This window comes from Microcebus murinus, chromosome 5 (assembly GCF_040939455.1).
Source record: "Microcebus murinus isolate Inina chromosome 5, M.murinus_Inina_mat1.0, whole genome shotgun sequence".
Classification (NCBI taxonomy): domain Eukaryota; kingdom Metazoa; phylum Chordata; class Mammalia; order Primates; family Cheirogaleidae; genus Microcebus; species Microcebus murinus.
Genome location: NC_134108.1, coordinates 91,797,280 through 91,810,155, shown reverse-complemented (window position 1 = coordinate 91,810,155; position 12,876 = coordinate 91,797,280). Strand labels below are relative to the sequence as shown.

General features: G+C 35.6%; 1 protein-coding gene across 9 annotated transcripts in view; it reads left to right on the top strand.

Annotated features, from left to right (window-relative positions):
- Positions 1–12,876, top strand: part of MLIP (muscular LMNA interacting protein) — a 242,094-nt gene that overhangs the window by 198,170 nt on the left and 31,048 nt on the right. For 8 of the 9 annotated variants that reach the window (XM_012780772.3, XM_012780771.3, XM_012780769.3 and 5 more), the window contains one exon: positions 7,034–7,240. The exons of the other annotated variant lie outside the window; for it this stretch is intronic. In XM_012780772.3, coding sequence (XP_012636226.2) covers positions 7,034–7,240 — 207 coding nt within the window. The remainder of the gene's footprint in view (positions 1–7,033; positions 7,241–12,876) is intronic. 9 annotated transcript variants of the gene reach the window in all.

Below are 12,876 nucleotides of genomic sequence, written 5' to 3'. Positions count from 1 at the left end.
AGGCATCCAATGACATGAAAATATGCATTTTTCATATTTTTTAAAGACATAAGGTACTCAATTTATAATATTTAGAGTTTTGCTGAAGTAAATGATAAAATTCTCTTTTGAAGATTCTTAATAGAGAAAAAATTAAAAATCCAATTTAATTGGGATACATTTGTTCTTCCTGCTGTAGTAAATATTGCAGAATAATACATAAAAACACATGAATGATGACGTGACATTTATTTCTTTATTATCAAATACTATTAGAAAATACATAGAAATACCTCTGATAATTTGAAAAAGCAAGTAATGAACAAATTACCCTATATTGGAGCTTTATTGTTGGATCAAAGTATAGATTTTAAAGTATCCTCACTTTATAGCTTTTGCTATTTCTAAATACAAAATATACAGTGACATTTTGAGCCTTTATGGAAGAATGAATCAGGGAAATTTTTTTTAAGTGTCTTCTTTAATAAAATCATTATTCTATGAGAAAAATGTGGATGTATAGCAATGTGGATGTATAGCAAATTCAAAAAATTCAATTTTTTGAATTTGAGTATATTCAAAAAATTGTACTATGAAGTTGCAGTTATTTCAACATCTATACATAAACTATGATGACAAAGATGTACACACACACACACACACACTCACACACACACACACACACACACGCACACACACCCCTCTTTGCAATAATGAAATGGAGAAGAACCATGAAAATCTTTGGGATTATTTGAAAGTTATCATGTTATCTCATGGCAAAATATTTTTCAAAGTTCAAAGTTCAAGATGTATCATGAATTTTGTTTTTGAAAGATAAAAGGTGAACTTTCTGGTTTAACAAGGCAATTGCAAAATCAGCAATTAATTACGTTTTATCATCTTGATATGTCTGAAAGCAAAAAGGAGTAACAAGAACACAAATTATTATTAAACCATAAACAAATAATTTAGTGACAAGGAAACTCCATACCACAGGATAAATGGAAGGACTGCTAAAATCAGTGAAGAGAATGAACAAATGTGTGTTTGGGAGGAAATGGAGCAAGGATACAGTTACTGTGGAGTCTGGAACCAGCAAGCACTCTTCTGGAAAGTTAGGATACACCTTAATATGCAAACCCCAAACCCCTTGTTTTTGCATGGGGACATCTGTTGGCAACAGAAGTTGCCCTGACCTGATTTTATTCTGAGAAGCAGAGGAGGTGGGCCCATACATTGAATCACAGAGCAAACCATATTTGCAGAATGCTCTCTCTCTCTCTCTGTGGCAACTTGCACAAAAACAAGTTTCTATGTAAACTACTGTATAACTCATAGTCTTTATTATTTGAGGAGAAGTAAAAGGTCAACCAACTCACACCCTAAACCCTGGGGTACAAAGTTAACCCCAGGTAACAGTCTCTTCCCCACATGTACCTTTCGCAGAAACATCTGGTCCAGGAAAGATTCATTTGCTATGGAAATAAATAAAATAAAAAATGAAAAAAAATACATTGGATAACAAACAAAATTTATCTTTAAAATGAGGTGAGAACAGTTGAAAATAACAAAGTGTTTCAGGTACCACAAATAAAAAGAAAGGAGAGGTTATAATCTTCATAATGGGCAGGCTGAATTCAGGCCAAAAATTCCTTAAGCAAGATAAATAAGATCTCTTTTTAACATTAGAAAATGAAACTTGCAAGTATAATAATATCATTAGTGTATTTAAATGTCAAAATGTAATATCAACATTGATAAGGCAAAAGCAAGAGATAGGATGAGAAAAAAGTGGAAATGTTTTAGTGGTAAAATATTAATGCATTTTTTTAGTTTATGATAGATTAAGTATAAAAAGTAGGTAAAGATAGATCATCTAAAGTAAATCTAATTAATATATATATATTTGGACTCTATCCTGCAAACAAAACAAAATAGATTTCTACTTTTTTAAAGATCTGCAGAACCCTTACAAAAACTGACTATATATTAGGCCAAAAAGGAAAACCAATGAAATGCCAAGGTGAAAATGTTACACAAAAATTTATCTAATCATGAAAAGATTTATAAATTAATATCAAACTTAGAAAATACCAAAAGTCCCTGCTGTATGTAAATTAAAAATTTTGCTTTTCAATAAACATTTGATCAAAGAGAAAATGTGAAATAAAATATCCCTTTTTCTTCTTTTTTACCCAGCTTTATTGAGGAATAATTTTCAATTAAAAATTGTGTATATTTAAGGTGCACAGTTTGATGTCTTGATATATGTATTTATTGTAAAATGAGCACCACACTCAAGCTAACATATATCCATCACCTCACACAGTTATCATTATTATTATTTTTTACCTGTTTCTTTTTTTAAAAAATATATTTAATTTTTTATTTCAGAATATTATGGGGGTAAAAAAGTTTTGGTTATATAAATTGCTTTTGTACCATTTGAGTGAAAATTATAAGTGTTCCCACCCCCCAGATAGTGTGCATTGTACCAGTTAGGTGTGAATTTACCCATTCCCTTCTCCCCCCTCCCACCTGCTTGATTTCGGATAAATGTTATTTCCATGCGTGCATGTAAGTGTTGACTGATTAGTTTCAATTTAATGGTGAGTACATGTGGCGTTTGTTTTCCTATTCTTGTGATACTTCACTTAGAAGAATGGTCTCCAGCTCTATCCAGAATGCTATAAGAGGTATTAGTTCACTATTTTCTTTATGGCTGAGTAGTACTCCATGGTATATATATAACACATTTTATTAATCCACTCATGTATTAATGGACACTTGGGTTGATCCCATATCTTTGCAATTGTGAATTGTGCTGCTATAAACATTTGCGCACATTTTAGTGTCTTTTTTATAGCATGTCTTTTTCTCCTTTGTGTAAATACCCAGTAGTGGGATTGCTGGATCAAATGGTAGTTCTACCTTTAGTTCTTTGAGGTATCTCCTTACTATTTTCCATAGAGGTTGTACTACCAGCAGTGTATGAGTATTCCTATGTTTCCACATCCATGCCAACATTTGTTGCTTGGGGACTTTTTGATAAAAGCCATTCTCATTGGAGTTAAGTGATATCTCATTGTGGCTTTGATTTGCATTTCCTGGATAGAGATATTGAGCATTTTTTCATATGTTTGTTGGCCATTAGTCTATCTTCTTTTGAAAAGTTTCTGTTCATGTCTTTTTTTTTAATAGAATGTCATTTTTTGCCTACTTTTGAAAAGGGTTGTCTGATTTTTTCTTGCTGATCTGCTTGAGTTCTTTACAGATTTTAGTTATCAGCCCTTTCTTTGTTGGATGTATAGCATGCAAATATTTTCTCCTATTCTGTAGGTTGTTTATTTGCTCTAATGATTGTTTCCTTGGCTGTGCAGAAGCCTTTTAACTTGATAAGGTCCTGTTTATTTATTTTTGTTGTTGCTGTGATTGCTTCTGATCTTTGACAAAGCAGACAAAAATATTCACTGGGGAAAAAAATCCCTATTCAATAAATGATGCTGGGAAAATTGGATCTGTACAGGATCTGTACCTCTCACCATTCACAAAAATCAACTCATAATGGATAACAGACTTAAACCAAAGGCATAAAACTATAAGAATTCTAGAAGAAAATGTTGGAAAAACTTTTATAGACATTGGCCTAGGCATTATTATTATTATTTTTATTATTACTGTGGTGGTGGTGGGAAACCAAGATAAAGTAAGAAATGGGATATTGGCAACAGGAGATTGAGCATGGGAGAGGGAAAAAGGAAATTGCCAGGATGATAGGAAAGAGAGTCACAGGGTAAGAACTTATGCAAAGCATAGAAGACAACTGACACAGGTTGAAATAGGCACTTTAATTGACATGCATGTTGAAGCTGTCACCAAGAATCCTTTTACCTTTGACCTGGTCTGCTTCCAACCTGGGCTGGTTCACTCTTCCTTAGGCAACTTGGTGGCCCCCTGCTCCTGGGAGGTCACCATATTGGCGGTGAACTTAGTGTGGACACCCTATCTCCGTATAGCACACAGCAGCCCAGAACTCCTGAACTCAAGCAATCCTCCTGCCTCAGCCTCTCGAGTAGCTGGGACTACAGGCGCACGACACTATGTACCTTTGTACTCTATTATCAACCTGCTAATGCTCGAGTGGGCCTGGCCAAAATTCTTAGATCTCCTTTGTCTGGCCAAGTGCTGATAAAATCCTGCCTAGCAGCCTGAATAAACTGAGGATGCAACCTGATCATACAGAAGTGTTCAGGTTTGACCTAATCCTGAGAGCTGGAGATGGGCCACAATGAGCTTAGAAGTAGCACACTCTCTCTGAACGTTGTCTTTCTGATTGGATAGAACCTGACCCCCACCAGATTACCCCATGTGGTGAGCCCTTTGCTTCCCATGGATCACCACAGGCTTGCCTCCTGGCATTCTGAGAATGGATTCTTGAACTCTCCAAGAGAAACTGAATCCTGAGTATAAACCAGAGACTCTGTTTAGGTCACCATTTTCTAAGCACCTTCAGCTATCAATAACAGTGCTACCCTTTTCCTACACTGCTAGTCTTGTGTTTGCTACTCAGTTTTCATATTGATCACTTATCACACTGATTAAGAAATGTGATTAGCTGATACAATAATGAAATGTTTGATTGAGAAATAAAACAAAATTAGAATATATTTCAATCTAAAATCCAGCACCATCTTCAATGGACAAGTACTACATGTGTTCCATTAAAGCTACCTGTTAACATGATTATTATTTAACAATGTTGAAGGTATTAGCCAATGAAATTAGACAAAAGAAAGAAATGAAAAGTATAATAACTATCAAAGAGGAGATTACTTGTCACTATGTTAGATGATTTTATATTTTAGGCAATACACTTGAAATTTCTTTTTTTCCACTTTTTTAAAATTTCAGCATATTATGGGGGTACAAATGTTAAGGTTATGTATATTGCCCATCTCCCCCTCCCCCTCAAGTCAGAGCTTCAAGCGTGAGCATCCCCCAGACATTGCATATCTTGCTCATTATGTCTGTATATACCCATACCCTCCTTCCCACCTGCCTGACACCCGATAAATGTTATTCCTATATGTCCACTTAGGTGTTGATCCATTAATACCAATTTGCTGGTGAGTACATGTGGTGCTTGTTTTTCCATTCTTGAGGTACTTCACTTAGTAGAATGGGTTCCAACTCTATCCAGAAAAATACAAGAGGTGCTATATCGCCATTGTTTCTTAAAGCTGAATAGTACTCCATGCTATACATATACCACATTTTATTAATTCACTCATGTATTGATGGGCACCTGGGTTGTTTCTATACCTTTGCGATTGTGAACTGTGCTACTATAAACATTTGAGTGCAGGTGTCCCATTTGTAGAGTGTTATTTGATCTTTTGGGTAGATACCCAGTAATGGGATTGCTGGATCAAATGGTAGATCTACTTGTATCGGTTTAAGCATCTCCATATTGCTTTCCACAGAGGCTGAACCAGTTTGCAGTACCACCAGCAGTGTAGGAGTGTTCCTATCTCTCCGCATCCATGCCAACATTTATTGTTTGGGGACTTTTTGATAAAGGCCATTCTTACTAGAGATAAGTGATATCTCATTGCAGTTTGATTTACATTTCCCTGATGATTAGAGATGTTGACCATTTTTTCATATATTTGTTGGCCTTCATTCTATCTTCTTTTGAAAAATTTCTGTTCATGTCCTTTGCCCACTTTTTGATAGGGTTGTTTGATTTTACCTTGCTGATTTTTCTGAGTTCTAAATAAAATTCTAGTTATCAGCCATTTATTGGATGTGTAGCTTGTGAATATTTTCTCCCGTTCTGTGGGCTGTTTGTTCTCTTGATAGTTTCTTTGGCTGTGCAGAAGCTTTTAAATTTGATCAGGTCCCATTTATTTATTTTTGTTGCTGCTGTGGTTGCCTTTGGGGTCTTCTTCATACATTTTTTATCTATACACTTGAAATTTCTAAGGGAGTCACTAGTCATTCATTGTAATTGAATGACAATTATAATCAGTAAGATAACTCAGTAATGTATCTTGGTAGAAAATCAATAGCTTTCATGTAATGATATAGAAATATTCCAAAATTCTTGTAAAATTGTTGTCAAAGGAAATAAATCACAAATAAGACAGAGTATTGCAAAGAAGATGCTATGTTTTTTAATAATAGGTGAATGCTTGTGCTGTGTGAAACAAGAATATATATGTGTATTTGCTTGATTTGAAAAAGATACATACATATATGCACAGTGTTTTTGCAATTTTTCTTTGTATGCTCAGACTTCTCACTCTTGTGATTTCCTTGCTTCATTCATATAATTCATGGCTGCATTTCGTAGTTTCTACTTCCTCAAAGTCATTTCATTAATCCCTGTTCCATGTTAAAGATCCACTTTAGCCACTTTAGTTAAGGCCTCCTAACCTCTCCTCTTTACAGTTGAACTCTTCTGATTTTGGCACCACCAATTTCACAAAACAACATACTGCCTGGAGTTGAAGACATAATTCATTCTTTCCAGACTCACTTCTCCCTGATCGTCCTCGAGTAGAGGCAAACTCAACTCAATAAGTTACTGTGCCATGAGCTATACCTAATCGTTTTGCCTCTCTGCTCACAAGTTGATAGCCTCTGCAATGCCCTCCCTTTCTTCCAAACCAAATCACAAGCATCCTTACATTAATTTCCACTGCTGTCTACCTCTTCCATGAAGATTTTTCTGACCTCAGCCCACCCCCTTGGGATTGGCTCTTTCCACCCTTACACATTTTTCCACTTGATACTTTGAAAAATAAACTTAGCACCCTTCAGTGCTCTGAAGACACTTGTTTTGCTCTGCAGAAAAGGCCAGAGGTAAGGGACTGAAAGGAATTAGTGAAAGAGACAAACAGTATACTCTGAAAGCAGGTGTCTTGTGAGGGACACCTCCTCATGAGAAGGGGTTTTCTTCTTACTAGTAAGAGATTCTGCCCTATGTCTAATTCCAAGTGAGCTTTACTTTTGTCCACTAACATTGTTTTTATGCTTTTCTTCTTCCCAGGATGAGACAGTCCCTCCCAAGGCTGTTTCACTCCATCCTTTATATCAAACTAAACTCTATCCTCCTGCTAAGTCCCTGCTGAATCCACAGACCCTCTCGCATGCTGACTGTCTTGCCCCAGGACCCTTCAGCCATCTGTCCTCCTTCTCACTGAGTGATGAACAGGAGGACTCTCACACACTCTCTAGTCACAACGCATATATTAAGGTGAGAATTTCCCACTCAGATGGGAATGATTCTGTGCTGTGAACTTTCATTATACTTAACTTTTAATACTTAAATGTGGAGGATTTAGGTATTAAATTTAATAGATTAAGAATATTTAAATATTTAATATTTAATGTACTAAAATATTAAATATTTGTGTTAAAGCACATTACTTTACAAACAGATAATAATTGACCTTGGGAAATAATAAAAATCTATTTTTTTCCCCAAAGTCATTTCATGATCTGTGTTTCTCATTGTTTCATGTTCTAATCCCTTTGTGGAAATTCCAGGACATTTTTCAAAACCTTACAAGATGCCATTATTCATTTATATTCTAGTCTTAGTTCGGTGTTCCTAAAAAGCTACTTTAAATGACAGTTCCTTGATGAGGAGGCATTTATAATTATAATCAATGGGCAAAGAAATATTTAGAATTACTGCAGGTATCTGCAAATAATAACATTTTATTTAAAAATATGCGTATCTGCCTCATAGTGTATGGTAATGGGATATGTAAAAAAATAATGAAGTGTTCAGTACCTACCATTTGTGTGTCTGTGATACAAAACAAGTAAAAACTATTTACAGTTGGCTTTTGACCACCCTCTTTGGGAGCATTTACTAAAAAGATCATATAATTGTGGATCCTTCCTTTCCCTTTGAGGTGTAAATGTGTCTTCTACAACTCAGAGGTGTCTTTCTCAAGGACCTGAAAGCCATTCCTTTGAAAAATGGGATCATCACAAAGGAGGGGGGGGGTGCCTCTGCCTCCCATTCTCTATGGGAGGATAGAGGCCCGACTTTGATATTGCCAGCTAGCAGATGCAGCTAGCCTAATTCACATTTACACTGACCAATCCTCTGTGACTTTTCTCTTCCCTGACTCTTCTGAGCCTCCACTCATCCCCTGCTACTCCCTCATTCTCCATTCTCACTTTAAAATGCCTAGTCACTTCTGCACAAATCCAAGTTGAGTTCAGTCCACGCTGGATCCTCTTCCTTATTGCAACAGTTATTATGAATTAAAATCTGTCCTTACCAGTTTAAGAAAATACACTTATAGTTGTTGGCTTTGGAATGCAATTATAAATATTTACTAGAAGCAAGCAGTCCAATCACATGGGGCTTATGTGTAAGTTCCATTTGCTCTTCTGAGCATTATCATAAGGATATCCTGGCTAATACAGACACTCAGACCCTGAAAATTTCTTAAAAGAATTGACTGGTCAAACTCAAACATAAGTTAAATCTTTCTGTAAAATTCAAAATCTTATTTAAAAATGTTTATTTTACAAATTCTTCATATCCAATGAAATATATATCTATATTTGAAAAATCAATCAAGACTATCTTCCAGGATGTGCTTAAACAACATTCCTTGGACCATGGGACTTTTTGAATTTTTTTTTAGCGAAAATGTTCCAAAACCTAGTTTAAACATAAATAATCATCTAAACTATGAACACTTTTATATAAGGAAGAATTAGCTTTTTATACTTAGTATCATCTATGACATCTGAATGGTTAATCCTGAATTAAAAAACATTTACATTTTCCTGCCAACAGAATGTTTTTGGGCAAAGTTCAAAATGATATATTTATGATCTTTGGTTGTTTCTTAATTTTGGTCTAGAAAAAAGTAGTATATTAGGGAAAGTACAATATTTTAAAAATGTTTTATATTATTTGAAATTCTCCCTGATTTAATACTTGGTAGCACCTGTGAAATCCATTTAGTTATTAGGGTTAATAATTCTAATAATAATGTAGCCATTTTCTTATAAATTGCCATCTATGATAGGGTTATGATTTAGTTTATAGACATCAGTTACATGAAATAGCTCATTCTTTTGCCATTTTAGTGATGGTGTTTTCTAGAACTCTTCAGTATGGATAGACTGAGTATTTCATCCATATTTTAGCCTTTGCTTGCTTAGGATGTGAAGAACAATATAAAAGCCATGTGAGGTTGGACAACTATTTTCAGTCTACACAATCTTCATAATAGATTTTGTCTTTCAGAGTCTAAGATTTATTGATATTGAATAAGAGGCATTCAGAACCAAAGTCATAATAATAATAGTAATAATAATAATGTATTAAATAGTAATATAATATTTCTTAATGGAAGATTCAATTGTTTAGTTTTATATCTCTATTGCTCTATTAAAATATGTGAATTACCCATTCAATTTGATATCTGTGGTTTCAAACTTTGTGTTGTAGATATTGGTATAATAGCATATTAATTTATCAATGCTTTTATTTTTTACTTGAAATAGCTCCATTCCTGGAATTGTAAAACATAATCTGCCATCTAAATTAACTTTTCTCCAATACCCTGACATTGTTTCCAAGTCTAACCTTACTGCTCTTCCTACTGGGCTCACCTCCAAACTCAAATCTTCCCATCCTCCTCTCTGGAGAGCCATACTAAACTTGACTTATTGATCTTTTAGAATCCCTCATCAATTTTGGCTGCACTAGATGTTCAACATGTTTTATTCTACTTCTGTTGAGCCTGCAGTGTGCTCTCTTCTCTTCTAAATCTTTTTCAAACTCCTCATGTCCTAAGTTCTCACTCCAATCCCTTCCCCTTTTTCTTAATTTCAAGATAGAACTCTATAATAGAATGTCACATCATATCTTATAATTATGATCAGGTACTTTCCTTTCATCTTAGAATAAACCAATACACCCACATACTTTTCTTTTTCTTTTTGAATATTAATAAAAGTACCTTTATTATAATGAAAAACATGAATTATGAAGCAAAGCCACCAAAGGGAAGACTGTGATCAAATGGCTGAGGGAATTTATCCACCTTCTTTTCTCCAGTCTCATAAAGACAGCATTCCTTTTGCTTCCTTCTTTAATTCTTGAAAGTCATGTAGCCCAGCGGATAAGAGCATGATAACTCTAGTCAGTTGTCTGAGTTTATTTCTTGATCCAACCCCTTCTAGATGCTGATATTGGGCAAGCCTCTACATGCCTTCATTCACTCATCTTTTAAATGGGGGTGATAATAGTATATCCCTTGTTGGAGTATTATGAGGGTAAGATGGACTAATATGTGTAAAGCACTTAGAACAGTGCCTGAAACACAACAAGAGGCATATAAAGGTGAGATCTTATCAGCTCTAATCCTTCCAGGATTGTCATGCCTATTGCTCTCTTAAATCATCACTCATTCTTTCTTCATTGGATGACTCCCCTTTGTATACAGAAACCTCAAAAAAATGAGCACTTCCCCATCCTTTCCCTTGATGATGATGCAAATCTATACATTTCAAAAATTTCTTTCTTTTCTTTCTTTCAAAGTGTTCAGTAGCCACTATCTCCATTCCCTTTCCATAAACCCATACTTTAGCCCATTCTTAAAAGCGTTCTGACACTCTATTGAAATTGTTCTTTTAAGGGTAAACTTCTTGTTGACAAATTCAGCTGCGTGTCCTCAATCCTCTATCTCTTTTATCCCTCTCTAGCCATTGACAAAATTGATCATTCGCTCTTCTTTCTCTCCTCCCTCTGCTCTTGGGATAGTATGTACCTTCCAACTCCTGGACGGCTCCTTCTTTGTTTTCTTTGCACATACTTCTTGCTCCTCCACCTCTTCTTTCTAATTGCCTCACTTCAGATATTCACCCACTCACAGGCCTTAATGATTATGTTAGTATTGGCAAGTCTCAAACCTGCATTTCCAATTCTGCTTCCCCACTGAGATTTAGTTTCATATCTTTAGCTGCTTGCTTATCATTTCCCTTAGGATGTCATGTTGTCACCTCACATTCATCATTCATTTTGCCTCAAACTAGTTCTGCACTGGTTTCCCTACTTCTGTCATTAACACCACAATTCTCAGTCCCCAAACTCAAAGCCTGATTCATCTATTATACTTTCTCTACTTTGTCCTTATAGCTAGTCTTTCAAAAACTTGAATGAATTCTTCTTTTGCCATGCCTGTCATATTATCTCACACTATTCTTTATTATTATTTTACTTTACTTAAACCTATCTACTTATTTTCCTCTAGGCATGCCTTGGGAATTTCTTACTGTTCAACTTGTTCAGACATTCTCCCCATATAAAATACTCTCCTGTATTCTCCTTATTCGTATAAGCCATTTTAAATTATCCTTCCTCTTCTGTGAAGTTTCTTCATGCATCAACATTCAAAGTGATTTTCTGTCTCCTTTCAATTTCTATAATCCTGGCCTGTGCCAAGGCATCTCAAATGAACACAAGATGACCTAAAATATAGGGTGTTCTCATTTCTGTTTGTTATACAATCATCGGTTGTATAATACATGGCTACATCCTTCTTTCTTCACCTGCATGCCATGCCCTCATCAGCTGTAGGTCGGCTACTTCTGTGCCCCTTCAGCACACAAGGGACATTGTTATGTGTTTGCTGGGAGCAGATAAACTCTGTGAGGTTATCTCAGAACCATCGTCTTAGAAGCCCAATATATCCTTCTCTTCTCTTCTCTTCCTGCCCCCTTTGCCATAGGGAACTCCACAGTTGTGAGTTCACCTACTCACTGAAATTTATTTGTAACTCCAAGTCAATACTTGCTGTCCTTACTCCTGTAGTCATTTATGGACGTTCACAGAACAGAAGGAAATTTGAGTCCCCTGTGCACATGTTCCCAGCTTAGGTTGAACAAGGCAGCACTCTGCTTTCTTGTTTCAGGTGCAGAGCTGTAAACAATTGTCTTTTTTTTTTTGTGATCCCTCTAGTATTGTTTTTTGCATTTTTTTTTTGCAATTTGTTGGTGATTTTGCTGTTTAAAATGCCCCCTAAGCACATTGTTGTAGGGCTTTCTAGTGTTCCTAAGCACAAGAAGGCTGAGGTGTGTCCTGTAGAATAAATTAGCATGACAGGTGAGCTTCCTTTAGGCTTAAGGAAGTGTGTTGGCCATGAGTTCAGTGTTAATGAATTAATAATATGTGGAATGAGTGTCTTTAAACAGAAACACCCATAAAACAAGTTATTTATTAATTGATCGATGAAAATGTGACCAGAGACTTGCAAAAACCCAATCCAGTTTTTCCCCTAGGAGCAATGGTTCAGAATTTACTAATTCCATGTTCACAGAGACTTTTAGGACTTAATTACTCTGAATAATGAGAATGATTATATCTTTGGATTTCTCTAAGAAGAGAAGTCACATATGATTTTGGGAGGTGGTTGCAGGTTAATAACCAGTTAGAGGGGTGGGGACTGAGATAAGGAAGAGAACGCATCTGATAAAGGGTGTGCTAGCAAGCAGGTTACCACTGTGGGGAACTGGAGCTTGATCTCATTGGGAAACTCTGGGAGCATGTGGAGGACACACAGCTCAGAGGGGTGGGGGAAGGAAGTTCTTGTAGTCATTAGTTGAGGGCTGTGCCTATGGGGTAACATTAATCTCCCAGAAAGAGCCCTGAGGCAAAGAAAAGCAGAGACAGGTAGTTTGAAGTTCAGAGGCTGAATGGTGCTAAAACGTTAATGTCTGAGATGACATAAATAGGTCAATGATTTTTATATATATAAACATAAAGTCTTATGTTTGTGATCTAAATTTGAAGTCTAGACTTATGCAGGTCAAAACCTTGGCTCTCAAAACTTTCTTTATTCTTAATGGGCTATG